The 19,788-nt window shown below is 35.5% G+C and overlaps 1 protein-coding gene across 1 annotated transcript in view; it reads left to right on the forward strand.

Annotated features, from left to right (window-relative positions):
- The first annotated feature begins 851 nt into the window (after window positions 1–851).
- LOC107560362 (activin receptor type-2B-like) overlaps window positions 852–19,788 on the forward strand; it is a 39,233-nt gene continuing 20,296 nt past the window's right edge. The window contains exon 1 of the mRNA XM_016244513.1: window positions 852–1,309. Within this exon, the coding sequence (XP_016099999.1) occupies window positions 1,258–1,309 (52 nt within the window). The 5' untranslated portion in view covers window positions 852–1,257. The remainder of the gene's footprint in view (window positions 1,310–19,788) is intronic.

A 19,788-nucleotide genomic window follows, 5' to 3' on the forward strand; every position in this document is an offset into this window, starting at 1 on the left:
TGTGTGTGTGTGTGCTAGTGTGAGTGTGTGTGTTAGTGTGAGTGTGAGTGCTAGTGTGTGTGTGTGTGTGTGTGTGCTAGTGTGAGTCTGTGTGTGTGTGTGCTAGTGTGAGTGTGTGTGTTAGTGCTAGTGTGAGTGCTAGTGTGTGTGTGTTAGCGTGAGTGTGTGTGTGTGCTAGTGTGAGTGTGTGTGTGTGTGTGTGTGTGTGTTCAGCAGAAGAAAGAAAATCATACAGGTTTGGAACAACATGAGGATGATTAAATGACAGTATTTTAATTTTTGGGGTGAACTGTCCCTTTAAAGAAATACAGCTCCATCAATTCTACGCGTTCTTTATTCTCGACCAGTTTGCAAAATACATTTAATCTTAGGAGTTTCATCTCAATAACTGATATTCAGGTGAATCAATCAATGAGGTTCATCTCCAAATCAAAATAATAACAAACAATACATAGCACAACGAAAATAAAGCCATATTACTATACAAGTACTTTCATATTCATATTTGCACAAAATACCGCAGTGTTGGCTGTAAAACAGTCGTGCTGTGTGTGTATTTGTGTAAATTGTGTAGTGTCTAAACACATGGGCTCAAAGGCTTTGCATTTCTCTCTTTGTGTTTCAACATCCGGGTTTCCCTGCTGCGAAATTCCCAATCCTACTACAGCGAGGCCACGCCTGCTGAATATTAATTAGACCGTGCTGACGCTCCTCGCCAAACTTCAGTCACGCAAGTTATTTAATATTCATGAGCCAGGCCTTCTCCGCAGGGCCGACCAATCAGAGCGCGGGCGTCCTGTTGCGTAGTTAATATTCATGAGCTGAGGCGTCGCCCTAGTAGAACTGGAAAATTGGTTTCCCTGCTGGCTGCGTTTCGCTCTCCGAGGCCATTTTGGACTCAGTTCAGTTCCGTGCATGTCAGAATCGAACCCTGTCCTGCCATTCTCGCTCTTGCACGGGAAAAGCGTCACACACGAACGGGATTTGGGTGGAAATCGCCGGTTCTTTCGCACTGGGAGGCGCTTCTGTGGGAATAGCCGCTTTTCCTGATGGATCTGTGCATGTGTTAAAGTTTGATTAAAGCCCGATCGGTGGGTGGACATCAGGCCGACGGTCACTCGGGCTCTTGTGTGTGTGTGTGTGTGTGTGTGTGTGTGTGCGCGCGCGCGCGCGCTTCCCCGATCGCTTTAAATGTGTGCAAAGCAGAAAACACTGAAAAGGAGAAAACCCGGGGTGTTTTTGTGTCACTAGAGGAATATGTTCGCCTTCTGGCTGACTTTTGCACTTCTTCTGGGAACTTTCAGTGCAGGTAAGCGCTCGTTTATTCGCTTGACAAGACTTGGGTGAGATGTGCATGGTTTTTCTGATGTTCTGCTATATAAACACGCGTGATATAAATAATGCACTTGGCTTTTCATTGAATTGAAACGCCACGTGTTTGCATTAGGAATCACGTTTACACCTGCTTTTGGTGAGTAATTATAAATGCATTTGAAATATTGAAGTGTCTGCGTGAGCCTTTCGCAGATGTAGTGCTCGCATTCATTCATAACTATCCTCAGCCAGCCTTCAGTCCAAGGATTTTTAATTGTTTTGCATTTACGAATCAAGTCATGCATGCTCATATGTGTGTCTAAATCATTTGTGCATCCATATTATATAGTATGCATTCATTTAAGTGATTTGTGCAAATGTCTTTTAGGATTTATTCCTCAGAGCATCACACAACACATGCATAGATGTTGATAAAGTCTTCTGCATGCTGTGAATGTGTGTTTGCTGTGGCTTTGTTGTGTTGGAGGGTTTTGGGGGGAGGGGTGGGTCTATACAGCTCAATATCATGCTGAATTGTGATTAAATAACATTTAGCATCACGGTGCACTTTAATAAACATCTTCAGAGCAAATATGTATCATACGACTGGAGATAGGGACACAATGTTTCAGTTTCAGGACAGAATTCCCATGAATGTTACAATGTTATTATTGCATCTACCCCTTTTTTTTAAATTAAATTCAAAATGAGAAATTCTTTGAAATGTTAAATTACAAATGAACCGCATAAAAAACAACAACAACGTGTATATATAATGTTATTTGATATTTATAAGAACATATAATCTAAAAATGACCAGCATTAGCCCCATTGGAATGATATAACTTCATAGATCATTTTGGCTCCAATGGTTACAACTCTTAAAAAAATAATTGTAAAAAAAGAAGTTATTTTGAGGATCTTAAAACATTTGCAAAGTTTGCTTCTCTTGCTAGAAATGATGCTTTTTTTGTCTCTTCTGGGTCGAAATGGACCTGAATGCATTCTGAGGGATGCATATCTTTAAGTGTCGAGGTTTTGTTCCTCAGATGTCTTGAGGACCGTGTGAAGTCTCTGTTTTGTGAATATAACGAGTCTTTGAGTTCCAGACCAGCGTGTGTTGTGTTGTGGTTGTTGGCTTCCCAACTAGCTTAACCATCAAGCCTCCTTTGGTTTACCAGGTTCATATGAAGGACAACAAATGGTCAGGGTTGTATTTTCCTCCAAAACCTCAAGCACTTTGCTTTAGGCTTCACGGTATTGGGTTGCAAGACCTTTGAACACAACTTTCGAGACGTGCATTTGAAACGTCACATGATGTTTCTGTCAGAAGTCAATAGAGGCTGGTCTTGAAGGATGGTTATTGTCTTTGAAGAAAGGAAGAAAGTGAGACAAGTTGGTGTTTTTCTGAAGGTTTAGTGATGGATATATACGTACATATGTGAATGTTATTAAAAAAATATTTTAAGTGGATACATCTTTCTTTCAGTGACTTTTGAGCAAATGTTATGTAAAATTCAAGCTGTCTTTAAATTCTATTACTTCGTATATAACAAACACCCTGCTTTCTAGATGTTGTTTTGGCCATGATAAAACCCATGTTTGGTCACTAGATAATATATATTATTTAAGTATATTAATATAAATATTTATTCAGTTTTAATTAAATAAAAAAGAATTGTGTGTGTGGATGGGATGGTTTTCATGATCCTGTTATAGTAATGAGAGTGACACTTTTGTTCTTGCATTACAATCGTGAGAATTTTGGTAAACTTTTGTCACAAAAATAAGGTCATAATGCAAACACTCCTAATATCCCTTAATTTTTTTGATGCAAAATATTTCTTCCTTCTGATTTAAAGCTAAAATGTGACTATAGTTATGTGTGTGACACTTTATTTGCATTGCAATCATGTATCCTGTTATAGTAATGAGAGTGACACTTTTGTTCTTGCATTACAATCGTGAGAATTTTGGTAAACTTTTGTCACAAAAATAAGGTCATAATGCAAACACTCCCTTAATTTTTTTGATGCAAAATATTTCTTCCTTCTGATTTAAAGCTAAAATGTGACTATAGTTATGTGTGTGACACTTTATTTGCATTGCAATCATGAGAAATTTGAGAAAAATGTTATTTAATGGGCATGAAAATAAATAGTCACAATGCAAAAAATTCCTTAATTTTCCTCATGCAAAGTATAATTTCTTAATTCTTCCTTCTGATTTCAAGCTAAAGTGTGACTTTTCAAATAATATAATATTTAAAATGACCTTTTTTTTTTTTTTTTTACTTTTTTGCATTACAATCATGAGAGTTTTGGGAAAATTTAGTTTAATTGTCATGAAAACAGCATCACATTGCAAACAATCATTCCGAATCCTTCAATTTCTTAGTTTCTCCTTTTGAGTTGAAGGTGAAATGTGTTTCTGTCATTGGCGACAGGCTTGTTGAATGCTTTTGTGATGCCGCGAGGGCTCATAAATGTGTGTGTGTGTGTGTGTGTGTTGTGTAATAGTCTTCGTGTAGAGCATTCCAAGATTCCCCGGCTGAGTGCACAGTGCCATAAAAAGAAAAGCAGGGCGGTGTGGCGCTTAAACAGCCTTCTATTGGTGGAAACAAATTACCCTAATGGTCCGTTTGCTGCTCGTATCTGTTGGGTTTGTGCTTGTTTGAACAGTGGGGTGTGAGTCGGCTTTCCCCCCACATCCGTGTGTGTGTGTGTGTGTGTGAGATCCATGTTTTTCTGGCTGGTCGGGGGGGCGGACTGGAATTCCTCTCTGGACTGAAATGGCCACCGTAGAGTCCGTCAGCGTTCCGATCAACAGTGCCGGAGATCAGCCAGAGGGAAATACAACCGATTGCATGCTGCGATATGGATGTGAGCTGTGGTGCATGGGTGGGGGGGCTGGTCGAGTGAGAGAGAGAGAGAGAGTTGGGGGGGGGGGGGTTAAAACTAAGTGTTTGGGGTTTTGTTAAACTAGTTTTGGCATTAAAAGTAATGATGCCTGACTTGGCAAATAGCAATAATTGTGTCAGAGGTTTGTAATCAATAATTCGTTTTTTTGGGGGTATGTCAGCATTTTTGTGCGTGTTGAAAATTATATTTGCTTTTGCCGGATGCATTTCTTCATCAGCACTTATGAACTTTGCATTTCAAGGTCTTTAGTGAATGATCTATCCATTTTATTCAGGGCCTGTTGGGAATAAAGAGAAGCCAGCTTGCTGTGTTTCAGGTCTCGTTTTGTATTTATGTTGGGTGGTAATTTTTATATATTTATATGCAACTTTATTGGAGTGCATCTATGTCAATAATATTAATCAAACATTAGAAAGAAAATCAATCACTCTCCTTGAACGAATCACTTTTGTAATAGGGGGCCCTGGAGTCAGTCATAGCCCCGGGGCCCAGTAAGGTCTTAATGCGGCCCTGGATGTAAGGCATAATGTGAAGTGAGATTGTTAATATTTGACTGGTTTGTAGCAGCTTTCAACCATAATATGATATTGTGAGCTCCCATATGTATGTGTGCCGGCTGTTTTTCAGCAGTGCTTGTCTTCTGAAGGTAAAATATTATTTTAAGCATATGTGTGAACACCATACAGTGTGTTAGGACCTCTGCGATCACACTGTTTCCCCCTGAGAGAGCAGATCCGTGAGCAGACGTCTCCTCAGTGTGAGGAGTCATTATTGGGGCTCTGGCTCCGGGGGTTTTTGAGATGGAGATGGGGCAGATGCTTCCTCGGCGCTCCAGATGGAGGAATGTGTGGATAATCCTGACTCCCAGGCTCCTCTCATGACCTCTCCGTCTCCATCTCGACCTCCAGCTGTCGCCAGACATCAGCGGCCCTCAGCTGTTCGATTGAAAGAGTGTAAAAATATCTCACGCTGGAAGAGCAAGCGGAACGCATACTAATATCCAGAGATGGGAAATGGAAGGAATTTCATGATTCTGGTTCAGATTTCATGAATTATTCAGTTTCCCTGATGATTGTTTTAGGGTTTCTGAAGAAGCAACCGCAAGAATTTATCCTAATTACGGTTTCAACAAAAAAAGACATTTTAAATTTTTTCACATTTGTTTTAAATACATTGTTTAAAAAAAAAAAAAATGTTTAAACACTTTTGTTTTTGTTTTGAGTAAAAGTTTAGTTAAACATAATTTAAAGACATTTTTAAACTTTTTTTTTTTTGTTAAATATTTTTACAATTTTTGTTTAAAAAAAAAAAATATATATATTTTTTTTAGTAACAATTACAATAAGGTTGTACATTTTTAAACATTTTTAGTTTTTGTTTTGAGTAAAAGTTTAGTTAAACATAATTTAAAGACATTTTTAAACTTTTTTTTTTTTGTTAAATATTTTTACAATTTTTGTTTAAAAAAAAAAAATATATATATTTTTTTTAGTAACAATTACAATAAGGTTGTACATTTTTAAACATTTTTAGTTTTTGTTTTGAGTAAAAGTTTAGTTAAACATAATTTAAAGACATTTTTAAACTTTTTTTTTTTTGTTAAATATTTTTACAATTTTTGTTTAAAAAAAAAAAATATATATATTTTTTTTAGTAACAATTACAATAAGGTTGTACATTTTTAAACATTTTTAGTTTTTGTTTTGAGTAAAAGTTTAGTTAAACATTTTAAAACTTTTTTTGTTTTTAAAAACACATTTATTTTTAAAATTAATTTTAGTTAAAACATTTTTTTTGTTATTTTTAGTAACAATTACAATAAGGTTGTACATTTTTAAACATTTTAATGTTTTGAAACATTTTTTTTAAAAACGTTTTTTTTTTTTTTTACAAATTAAACACATTTTGGTTTAGAAACATTGTAAATGTTTTAACTTTTTTATATTTTGAAACATTTTTAAACCCATTTTAATGTTTTGCTATCAAAAAGTCAACTTTGATGTTTTTGTTTTGTTTTTAATAACACATTACAAGTTAAACATCTTTTAAACACATTTTTTGTTTATGTTTTTAAAATTCTTTAAACACATTTGTTTTTTTGTAACAATTAGCAACAAGGTTGTTAACCTTAGTTCATGTTAACTATTGCATTGACTAACAATAATTAATACTTGTGCAGCATTTATTCATCTTGGTTAATGTTAATTTTGGTTAATATTGCATTTTTAACGTCAAAACTCGTATAACAATAAACAATAGTATATGAACATTAACCAAGAGGAATAGATTTAAATGGTTAATCTTTAGCTGCAGAAGCTTCACATTCGTTATATCTCAGTTTTTTCCCTCATAGTTGACTTTAACACAGTCATCCAGTCGAGTCAAATACGTTGTTTATGTCTTTGGTTGGAGGTTGTATCCTGAAGCGTCGCTCAAGTCAACAGAATAATTAGTCTGGAGTGGGGTTTGCAGTCATTGTTGTAGTGACTCTGTGTGAGAAAAGGCTGAGACGGTGTGTGACGTGGATCTCGGGGTGAAGGAGGCCACGCTTTTGTCATGGAAAACCCAGCGGTGACCACCTGCCGTCAATGACGCCCATCAGTGCGTGGGAAAGTCTTTCTCCGAGCCTCCAGAGACAAGCTGCCATTTATTTATGTTAGCAAAATTCGATATTTTGCCTGAACTTGATGTCATTGTTAGTCAGAGGTTTGGATGCTGTTTAAAAAGGGCACCGAGATTACAAAGAAGAATTAATGCAAGTCAGGCTTAATAATTTAGACTTGACTTGCATTATAACAAAAAGAGTTTAATTAATGTTCGCGGTCTATTGTGAATTGTTCATCAGTGTGTGTTTTTCTAAAGTAAAACGTTTTCATCATATAATCCTGCATCGAATATTCTAGCGTTATTATCGCAGTTATTCTGCTGACGATATAAAATTAGGGAATATTGTGTATAATGCAATATATTTAGCTTATAAAGACAGTAAGACAGTTTCACTCCCATTTTCGCCTGCTTTCAGACGTTTCAGAAAGTTCTGGATTGACAAATGCAATGCAAGATTGAATCCAAAAATGCAACGATTGACTAATAACAAAATATCTGATTTGTGCGTTAAGACTTGCAAACTACAAGATCTGTGTCATGTATAATGCATTTCTTTGCTCTTCATGTTCAACTTTTTTATTAAGGAAAATTGCAAGTTTTTGTATAATTTTCATATTTTTATATTTGTATGGTGGTACCTTTTAAGTAATTTTTTATAAATGTTCCTTTGTGTTCATTTAGTAAAATTGGTATAAAACAGTTTTCACTGTAAATTTCATAAAGAAACGGCATGTAACACATTCAATTAAACATGACATTTTGTAGTAGTAAAAAATTAAATAGTATTTTCTTGTAAAACATACTCTAATAATCTTTGCTTTATTTATAACTTTGAAAAGTGTTTTTTTTTTACAGCACAGTAAGTTTTTTTGGATTTTGCATTTAATCATTAATTATTCCATTAACGATTTCATTAGTGATTCTTTTAGTACTATTAAAGTGTTTTCTTTACGTTTGCTGTGGTTCTGGAGATTTTTCAAGAGCCAATGCAAAAATATTGAGACGTATATCAAATATTGTCAAGATTTATATTGAATACCGTCAAAATGTGTATTGTTTTTGTCCTATCCGTTGCTTGGTCATCACTGCCGAACATCACATTTTCAGATTCAGTCGCGTATTTAAATACGGTTGCCAATCTAGAAACTTCTGAAATGTTTCAGGCGTCACACCTGAGGCGAAAAAGTGGATAATATTTAGAGCCCGACCGATATGGTTTTTTTGGGGCCGATACGATACCGATATTAGGGAGTAAAAAAGGCTAGAAAAGGCAAGATATTGATATATCGGCCGATATTCTTTGTGTATATTATAGTACAGTACCAGTCAAAAGTTTGGACACTTTCCCATTCGTTTGTCCAAACATTTGACTGGTACTATATATATATAATACAGTATATACATAAACACATTTTTTGCAATGATCACTCAAATGTGGTGATCAAACACTTATGATGACATGACAAAGATACATAATGGAGGCAGGGCATTTAACAATAAACTTTATGCAAAATGAGTCTGACATCAGTGCACTGAACAGTAAACTTGAAGTTCATTCAACTTTATTCCTTTGAAGTTTATTTCACTTCGTAACATTCATTCACGGATTTGCGCTACTGTCTTCAGACACAGATGAAACTTACTAGAGAAGTGTGAAGTGTGACATAATATACCTCTGTAAATAAATACAATTTAAATTCACGTCTCGCGCACTTTAATGCCCTTTGATTGTAACGTGTACGTTCCCTTGGAACTGGAATCATGGCGGAATTTCATGTGAAGTCCACTTCGCAGGGCACTTACGGTCAAATAAGACAACGCGTGAATGCTGCCTGAACAAGAGACCTCCTTACTGAAGGGAAAGTGTTGACTGGTGTCACTATCTCGCGAACGCGCCGGCGGATCTCCACCAAATTCGGGGGATCCCTTCAGCTCGAGGAGCCCTCTCGAATGCCACCCTCCGCGCATCGGTAGCCCCCCGGGATCACTAGATCGGTCAGCGCCGGACCGCGAATTTAACCACCCGTAACTCCCGAACCCCGGGGGCTATCGACGTGAGGGTGGTCTCTATCGAAAGAGGGCCTTGAGACATACACTCGATTCGCGTTCGAGAGGGTTCATCGAGCTGAAGGGATTCCCCCGAATTTGGTGAGGATTAGCCGCGCCGTTATGGAGATATGGCCGTTCAAAGTTTCAGTGGTTTTACATAGAATTAAGCTTTAAAGCGTTTCCCCCAGGTCGCCACTAGCAAACAATGGAGTGCGCTCTGCTGGACAAACTAAGTAATTACACCATTTCAAGCATTTTATCTGCGTTATATGTTCTGTAAAAATAAATTCATATCGGCGGCATATTCGCTGATACCGATATATCGACTGATAATATCGGCAAAACGATATATCGGTCAGGCTCTAATAATATTAGATGAAAAAAGTCAAGATTTAGTTACATCGCACAGCCCTACCCTTGCGTTAAAGGAATAGTCAACCCATAAATGAAAATTTGCTGTTAATTTACTCACCCTCAGGCCATCCAAGATGTAGGTTACTGTTTTTCTTCAGTAGAACACTAAAAAAGATTTTTAGCTGAAACTGTGCTCCTTGGTGATTAAAAAAATGCAAGTCAATGGGCTTGGCACATTGAGAGCCAAAAAAGCACATACAGGCAACATAAAATTAATCCCAGTGGCTCCTGATGATATATTGCGGCCGTATGAAGCGTAACGATCTGTCTGTGCAAGAAACTGAACATTATTTACAATATTATTACTATTATGTCGGGTTCACGAACGAATCATTCTTTTGAACTGGTTCTTTTTAGTGAACTAGATGAACCAGTTCATCAAATCAGACTGAAGTGTCTGAAACAATAGCAGCACAGATCTACAAGTTACTCAATCAAATCTCACTTTCAGACGACTGACAGTCAATATGGTCTGTTTTTTCGATTTCGCCAATGAAAATAGTTCGTATCAAAGCTGGAGCAGAAGATTTGAGCATCTCAGAGCAACACTGCAGTGAATCTGTTTCTGAAAGAATCAACTGAGTCAGTGATTCAATGATCCATTTATATAAACGGTCACTTGCTTTGTTTCTAAATGAATCGGCTATTTTGAATGAATCATTTGAATGAATGATTCAATAATGAATCGCTCATTAAGACAGAACTACTGGCAGTTTTAGTGTTATATTTATTTATCCATGACAGGCCTAAACCAAACACAAAAACACACTCCGCGAAATATACTTTAATTATAATTATCAAAAAAATCCCAGTATATATTGAGATATAATTTCCTGTCAGTATTGCACACCCCTAGTTTCTTGCACAAGCTGATCATTTTGCTTCATAAGACCACAATATAAGGTCAAGAGCCACGGGTATTAATTTTGTGTTACCTGTATGTGCTTTTTTGGCTCTCAAAGTACTGGTAGCCATTGACTTATGACATTATATAAATCACCAAAGACCACGGTTTCAGCTAAAAATCTTCTATACTGTTCTACTGAAGGAAAAAAAACATATGGGATGGTCTGATGGTGAGTAAATTAACAACACATTTTCATTTTTGGGTGAACTATCCCTTTAAGGCGTTCACATTTCTGAAGGTAAAATCATTATAAAACACAACCCTCGTGCATTAAGTTTGAGGCTCAGAAGTGAGTTCTCGGCTGACTGGTGGGAGTGTGTTTTGCTGGTTGGTATAGCAGTTAATCTGGCTTTTATCCTGCTGAAGTTCTCCATCGGCTGATGTTTGGATTCATGCAGCTGCATGTACATCACTCTATACGCCAACAGAACGCCTGACCTACTTAAAAACTCCCTCTCAAATCCCTCCGTCTGGGAAGAAATCAGGTCCTTCTTTAAACCCTGAACATGTTTGTGTTTGAAGGGAAGGAAGCCGTGTTTCGGTCTCTTCCTCGAAATCAAACATCAGACCTGCTAGTCCTCGCGAACTTTCTCCGGGGTTGTTTTTATTGCGATCTGGCCTGATTATGATGATCAGTGTTCCTTGAGGTTTGTGTTTCTCGCCAGCGGCTATAAATAGATTCGGAGCGTCTGAATGAGAGTGAGCGTCACCAGAAGAGAAACACGATTTGGTGTTTTTGGACGCTTGCAGGTGATGGAGTAAAGAGCGCTTTATGTATCTTTTGTGAAGGAGTTTGGTTGATGATCAGGTTGTTCCTCTCACCAAAGTAGACACGTTTTTATGAAATAAGAAACTGGATTTTATGCACTTAGCAGACGCTACAAAAGAGGAGCAAAAATCATCAAAGAGCCAACGATATTCATAATATGCATTGTTATATCTATTAGACAACTAGATTAGGAAAATGCTCTGTTGGACGGGTTAGTAATTTGACCAAGTTCTTCTCAAAAAACCCTTATCGGTCTGCTGTTATTAGGAAAAATAATGAGGAATTCAGCAATTTCTTCCATGCTCCTTTATGATTTCATTAATGGTTATTTTAGTACTTTCGGAGAGTTTTAGTTTCAAACCCTTGCAAAGTCGCTGAATTTTAACAAGGTTGTACATTTTTAAACACATTTTTCTAAATGCATTTTTTTTGGTTTTAGTAACAATTTACAAGTGAAATTTTTTAGTTTAAACACATTTTTGTTCATAAACATTCTTAAGCATGTTTGTTTTTAGTAGAGCCCGACCGATATGGTTTTTTTTTGGGGCCGATACCGATATTAGGGAGTAAAAAAGGCCGATATTGATATATCGGCCGATATTCTTTGTGTCAAGTCAAGTCAAGTCACCTTTATTTATATAGCGCTTTTAACAATACAGATTGTGACAAAGCAACTGAACAGCATTAATTAGGAAAATAGTGTCAATAATGCAAAATGACAATAGTAAACACTCATTTTTCAGTTAAAGACAGTTCATCATTGAATTCAGTGATGTCAACATCCAGCTCAGTTCAGTTTAAATAATATCTTTGCAATCATGTCAACGATATCGCTGGAAATGAAGTGTCCCCAACTAAGCAAGCCAGAGGCGACAGCGGCAAGGAACCAAAACTCCATCAGTGACAGAATGGAGAAAAAACCTTGGGAGAAACCAGGCTCAGTCGGGGGGCCAGTTCTCCTCTGACCAGACGAACCAGCAGTACAGAAAAATCATTTTAAAACCAATTTTTAAATCCATTTTTATCTTTTTACATGCGTTTTTAAATCCATTTTATTTTCCTACAAAATAGAACCATTTTCTGACTAATAACGACTCTGTTTCAAATGCTTAGAAAGTTGCTGAACTTCAACAAGGTTGTACAAGTTTAAACGGGTTTTTCTAAACGCATTTCTGTTTTAATCATTTTTATAAACATCTTTATTTTTTTGTTTTTTAGTAACGATTTGCAACAAAGCTGTAACTACAAGTTGTTAAAAAGTCGTAAAACACAAATTATTAACTCTTTTTTTTGTATTTTTAAACTTTTTTTTTAAAGTAACAATTTGCAACAAGGATGAACGTATTAAACACATTTTTTAAACCCACTTTTATGTTTTTTTAAACATAAAAAAACCCGCTACAAAATAGAACCATTTTCAGAATAAGAACCGACTCTCACTTTCCGAACCTTGCAAGCTTGCTGAGCTCATGCTTATTCCAAAAAAAGTGTTTAAAAAGTACCATGATTTTTGGTAAGGACATTGCATTGCATTGGTATTCCTTAAACCACTTTTTAGAGTACCGTATAATTACCACAGTACATGAGTTGCACATAAATAGGGCATACATTGTTTAAACAGTAGAGCATGCTGTGAAAGCAATGAATGCAATGCAAGTCGCTTTGGATAAAAGCCTCTGCTAATGGCATTCATGTAAATGCATGTAAAATGTAAAATACATGTATGTGCTAATCACAGACGTGTCATTGGCGTGTTCTGTGTTGTATGCAGTAGTGATTATAGACGGTGGCATATGGTGGCTCATCAGATGCATGTGTCTGGCTCTCGTATTATCATGCAAAACACTCGTATCTTTATCATGTCCAGGCTTTTTGGCCATCAGACGAGCTCTCACGTCTGCACTCATGCAAATGCTGTTTGGGGTCATGAGGGTTTTGTAATGCAAAGGAATCTTCAGTGTGTGTTTGGACTCTTAATTCAGTGAATGGAGCTTCTTGGAAGATGAAGTATAAATGAAACAGATTGTAGTTGAGGGATGTGTGTGAATCATGTCTGAATAATAATAATCATGCTTCAAAGCAGCACATCAGTTCAGTCTTCATTCCAGCCGTACACTAGACGTAAAGGATGAAGACCTTGATCTGAAAACTTTCCCTTTTCATCATGACTCAGTTTAATGGCCGGTTACGTTTCATATTGCAGTTTGTTTTAAAAAAAGAGGTGCGGGATTATGGATTATGAATCGGTGCACGCTTCATTTTTTCATTTTCTTTTGTGATTTTGACAAAATCACTTTTATCCACTTGTAGTGGTTTAGCAATTCATTATTGTTTATTTGTAAAAAAAGATCGTTTTAAAAGTAATGTAACATTTTATTGTAAATGTAATTAAATTGAATAAGTATAAAAAAAATCATATTTTTAAGCTATTTATTATTTAACTATTATATATTTTTCATTTTTATTATTTGTAACGTTTTATTTAATTTTAATATTATAAATTAAATTAATAATTATTTAATTATATATTTAAAATATTTTTGTGTGTGCGCTTTTTTATCGTTTTAGCTTTATTTTTTATTTACTTTATTATTTTTCATTTGAACAACATTTTTATTTCATTTTCTATATCTTACATTATCAAACATTATGAAACATTTTTAGTTGACCGGTTAACTAAACATTTAAAATTAAATTACAATTTTTATTTTATTTAAATTATTTAAATTTTAATGTTTTTTCTTATTTTTAATATTTCTTATTTTAATAGTATGAATTACAACACTATTAATGTGTCTTTAATATAGTATTGTGTATGTTCCTTTTTATCTGTCAAATGTTTGTTTGTTTATTTTATATTGTTTTTATTTTCAATATCTTACATTGTCAAACATTAGAAAAAGTTACAATGGTAACAATTCAAATTAAATGTAATATTAAATTACACTTATTTTAATAATTTTTCTAAATTATATTTTATTTTAATTATTGTTTATATTCAATAATTGTTTATTTAATATTATTGTTGTAATATGTATTAAAATAATATTAATATTATATATTTAATAAAGTTTTTTTTTGTCTATCAAATGTTTATTTATTTATTTTATGTTTATATTTTATATTGTTTTTAATGTTAAAATGTTTGATTATCTATATCTTATATTATCAAACGTTATTTAACATTAAATGTGTTCTGGTGTGTGGTTCAGTTTTTAGTTTTTTTGCAGTAATAATTACTCAAATTCTAGATGAGTTACTCCGTCGCTGCAGTCAGTCACGCATGCTCTTCCTCGCGTGTGATCGATGGGGAATCTAGCAAGTTATCCGGATGCCCAGCGACCTTTTCTTTCCTCTCTTGAACACTCGGAGCGAAAGAATCATCCTTGTCGTGAGCAGCGGGATTCAGGAGCAGGTCAATGTCAGAGTCATAAAACAGGCCCAAGTCCTTGTTCTCCTTCGTTAATAAAAGTTACTGAGACGCTTCTGTGCCAGCGCATCTGCGGTTTTGCACGCGCTTTGATCGAGTTAAATCAGAGACGCCCAAACCATAAGAAGACGGGAAAATAGGTAAAAAAACCCCACCATTGACGCATATCTTCAGTTTTAATTTATATGTTTGTTGTAACATTTTTAATATTATTATTATTTTTACGTTGAAATGAAAAAAAAAATAGTGTTGAGTATTGCAAAACGATAGTATCACATTGTTTTTTTCTAAAATCCTTTTTTTTTCCATTTTCATTTTTCTGGATCCCCCCCTGGGTGAAGTATCCCTTTAAGACTTTCTCACTCTAATTCATGTTAGTATGTGACAGAAGCACAAACTGTATGAATCATTTCTCACCTTTTAAAGGTGATGGGGGTTTCGTGCACTTTGACCGCACAGTTTTGCAGAGAGACACAGCAAGAACAGAGGTCAAGTTAAATCTCTTTTATATCACAATTGTTTCATCTAGACAGCAGTGTGATTACATTTTGTGAGCTCACTTGAGAGTTTTGCTTAATAAAGTTATCATGAAATCAAAATCGACACTTCTTTTGTTTTTATGGGATATTGTCATTTTTACTATAAAAGATTTATCCACCCCAATGGACAAAATCAACATTTTTTTTCTTGTTCATGTTTCACTTGTATGCCACAATAGGTGAGAAAATGCAATTACAATTTTCTGTTTCAGTGCTTCCTTGCTGAGGGCTTCAACCCTGCTCATGGGTACCTCACTGTCCTCAAACATTTCTCATCAGATTCTCCAAAGATCAATCTATCTGAGCTATGCTATTAACATTAATTTTATACATCTACCCTCACATTGATTGGCACTTTTTTTTCCTTCTTCTAAGCAATTTTAGAATAAACATCTGAGACAGTACTTAAAGTTATATGACCAATATGGGATATTTAATTGTGCATGCTTATTTCCTCTGTTTTTAAAATTTGATTACCTTTAATCTGTATCTTGTTCATCTCAGAATGCAATCTAATATTGATGCTCTGTTTCATAATTTACTATTTTTTTGTCTATGAAATGAATGTACTACATTGTAGTTTGATAATATTTTTTGGTATTAAATTTTATTTAGATTTTATGGTACTAAATATGAAATATATTTTCTAAAACATGTTTTGCTGTAAAACTGCATGAACATCAACGCCATAAATCTAAAGAAGCTGAATTCCAAATTTAAGGTTGATTTCTCAAAAAATAGCTTTCAGTAAGATTTTGTTAGAGTGCAGTACCAAATGTTTCCACTAGATGAACTTTGCTATTTTTTTTTACAGGGCCATTTAATCTTTTCAAATAATGTCCATGATTTGTGTGTGTGTTATGTACAAATTTTCGGTCAAAAATAAACAAACAGCATCAGAGAGTTAATACCACTACTACATACTGTACATACTATACTTATTAATATTGTTAGTAAAGAATTTTCATCTGACACTTATTAGTCATTGGCCCCAACATGAAAATCCAACGCTATCTCATGACCAATTTGTACTTATTTTACGAGGTGGCTAATTCGTACGACCTCACTCACGATTTGTCTAGACCCCAGTGACGGGTAGGTCTAGGGGCGGGGTTAGGTGTAGGTCATTCGTATAAATTCATACGAATTGTACAACTCGTAAAATACGTACAATTTAGCAAAAATCGTATGAATTTGTACGAGTGAGGTCGTACGAATTTGTACGACTTAGCCACCTCATAAAATATGTACGAATTGCCGTGAGATCAGCTTATCTGTATTAGCCAAAATTGTAATATCAGTGGATCCCTAGTTTCTTTGACAGATTCTTCCATCTCACATGCAATAGCTGTGAAGGGTTCATGACATGTTTACACCCCAAATCATGTCATTACATGGGAACCATGATGCACACTCAAATGCTTGTGTCATGCATGGCAAGGAGGCATGCAAGAAGAGCCATGTTGCATTCTTTTTTTTTTTTTTTTTTTTTTTTTGCTGCCCCCCCCCCCCCCCCCTCCATTTAAAATTGGTTAACTAAAATTGCAGTAATCAAAAAGCATGTCTAATTAAACAAAGTGCTGCACAACAGAGGTAAAAATAAAATAAAACGTGGAAGAAAAAAATAGATTATTCCTTAAAACTTGTTTTTAATAAAATTTTTATATTTTAAAATGTTATTATTAGAAGTATTAGTAGTAGGGGTGGAACGGTTCAACTTACTCGCGGTTCGGTTCGTATCACGGTTTCGGTACGGTTCGGTATGTGCTATGTTTAGGCAAAAACTATACTGTCAAATAAAAATAAAGAAAATACGAATATTCTATCTAACTACAAGCAACAGCACAAATAAATACAATAGAGTAAAGATACAAATAAAATAAACAGTGATTTTCAGGTTTTTTTTAGGTAGGTCTAACAGTTTTCAGGTACAGAAACAGCATTGCATATTTGACTGTATAAATTAAAGATTGATCTTTATTAAAGTTACAAAAGTTATTCAATCATGAGCAGTGAGTGATGTCTTTGTTGCGGTTTGATTAATATTAAGAAAGTGCTGTCACTTTAAGAGAATGCACTGATACGGTACGTTCAGCCGGCTATGTCTGCTACAGGATACTTACCCAGACGGGCATTTTGACATAATTTTTGTGTGAATTTGTCCAGTTAAACACAATACTTCAGAGAGAGCTTAATATTTGCGTGCGTTCTGAGGCGCGGGTTTGCGCTTCGGATGAGCCCACGCTCAAATCTTCTCACTGCGCGCGCGAGCTCGCGTCCTCTGGCACTTAAATGTTTAAACTGGCAAAGCTTAAACGAGTTTAGCTTAAACACAGATATCAGCGTGTGCTGTTCAGGTCTCACCTGTGCTCGTGCGCTATCAGCTCCCGGGTGATGACGGAATAAATGCTCATATTCCAGCATACGGCGTTCGCATTGAACGAGTGAATTCTTTGTCCACGTGTTTTTTTCATCGCTGTTGTTGTAATGTACTGGAAGCCAGAATGCGCATCCATCAACAGAAACATACATTAGCCGAACCCTGTGTGTTTTACGTGTTATTTATAGTAAACCATATTACAGATGCGTTGTCAGATTTAAGTTGAACCGCGGTCCTAGCGCGTGCCGAACCGTGTGTGCAGAACCGTACGGTTCGAACCATTCCACCCCTAATTAGTATTAAGATTGTTATTATTATTATTATTAAATTAAGACATTGTACTTTTATAGTAATATCTGTCACAATAATCCTCAAACGACTCATGGTTTGCATTGTTTACATGTGTTTTTCGCTCTTCATGAATAGGCTGAGGTTTCAGAAGTAAGCATATGTCGCGATTAATTGCTAATGCTTTTATCGCGGTATTATCACGATATTGAAATTTAGCTGCAAAATAGTGCTGTCATAATAAAGTATAACAGGTTTAATAACTTTTTTCTTGTAACAAAACGAAACTGAACATTTAACTACAATAAAGCAAAAATATATCAAATAAATAATTTCACACAGATTAAAGTGCAAAAGAATTTTAAAGACCAATAGGTAACACTTTACAATAAGATCTCATTAATGAACCCCCTAATCGTTGAAAACGGTCACAATATTTGTGTGGAAATCGTGATGCATTTTATTTTTCAGGATTCACAGATGAACAGAAAGTTCAAAAGAACAGCATTTATCTGAAATAGAAATCTTTTCTAACATTACAAATGTCTTTACGCTCACTTTTGATCAATTTAATGCGTCCCTGTTGAATAAAAGCGTTACTTTCTATCACGTTGAATGGCAGCACATTAGATCTGCTCTTAAACGCAAACAGTATTCGTCTAAATAGGTTTATTGTTTTTTTTTCTACTTCAAAATGTCATGATCAATTTAATGTTACTTGCCATTTCGGTGTATCTAGTTATAAAATTAACCATACATTTCCAAGTAAAAATTAGTTCTACACTTCAATAAAGGTTATAAATCCAGTTTATTGGGTTACTTTCTACAAGAAAATACTCTTTCAGCAGAAAAGTAACCGTGCCCCAACCCTCTACATTGCGAGTAAATCACTCGCAAATGCGACTAAATCTTACTCTGGGCGACTAAATAATGTCTAGCATTAGCCATTGGCTAATAAATTCTTAGATTTTACTCGCCAGTGTGTGTGTGAGAGGCGTTCAACACGGATTTTCACTCGATAAACACGCCGACTGAGCGCTTGAGAGTTTCGCTCTCCGTCAAGCGATCTGTACTATGTGGATGCACTCAATGGATCATGTCATGTACTCGATGGATGCGCAGTATGTAGCACGCAGCGCACCTGTATGTGGCGCACCGTAAACTAGTCGCCGGCGCTTTACTGATAGCGCTGTGTTTCTCACACATGCAAAGAGAGAGAGCGAGAGTCTTGCATACCACGCTGAATCGACGCGCTACATGTAAACCGTATTCTGTGTTGTATTTTCCTGTCAAAATAACAGAGTTCATTTAGAATTATTCAGCTTTTAAGAACCAGCAGAAGATATGCCGGTTTCTCGGCAGTGGGCGGAGCTAATGCACGAACTGCTCTCATTGGCTGGCGCTCATCTATTACCCTCCCGGTTTTGATTTCAGCAAATCAGTTTGAGTGAACGCTGACAACGTGATTAATATTCATGAACCCAGCAGATAATAGTAGTAGTAGTAGTAGTATCTATTAATAATAATTACTATTACCTATGACCAACAATATCTTAAACACCACCACCAGCCCTAAGTTCAGTTAAAATGACAAATATGCATTCATTCATGCTAACCAAGTTTGAGTTCTAATCACTAGTTCTGTCATTAAATAGTGCTTAATTATCATAATGTCATAATATAATGCTTGATTGGCTGGAGTTAAGAGTGCACATTCAGTTATTTAAGAAGCTGTTCCATTTTACAAAGAAAAGCTGATTGAGTGGAATCATGTGTGCGTGTGTGTGTGTGTGTGTGTGTGTGTGTGTGTGTGTGTGCGTGTGCGTGCGTGCGTGTGTGTGTGTGTGTGTGTACCTACTTAACCATATTTTGGGGACAAATTTGTACCCAAAAGTGAGCAAAGCCTGACAAAATCGGCAAAAACCTAATTTTGTGGATGTCCTCATTTGTAAAACTGTTTAAAGTAAACAAAGTTTTTTTTTTTTACTTTTGAAATTGTAAAAATGCAGAAAGTTTTCTGTGAGGGGTAGGGTTAGGGGCAGGGGTGGGTTTAGGTTAAAAAGTGATATAAAAACAATCGAAGTCTATGTAATGTCCCCATTTAGATATAGCTAAGTAAACGTGTGTGTGTGTGTGTGTGTGTGTGTGTGTGTGTGTGTGTGTAATATAA

Source organism: Sinocyclocheilus grahami, unplaced genomic scaffold (assembly GCF_001515645.1).
Source record: "Sinocyclocheilus grahami isolate Dianchi unplaced genomic scaffold, SAMN03320097.WGS_v1.1 scaffold721.1, whole genome shotgun sequence".
NCBI lineage: Eukaryota > Metazoa > Chordata > Actinopteri > Cypriniformes > Cyprinidae > Sinocyclocheilus > Sinocyclocheilus grahami.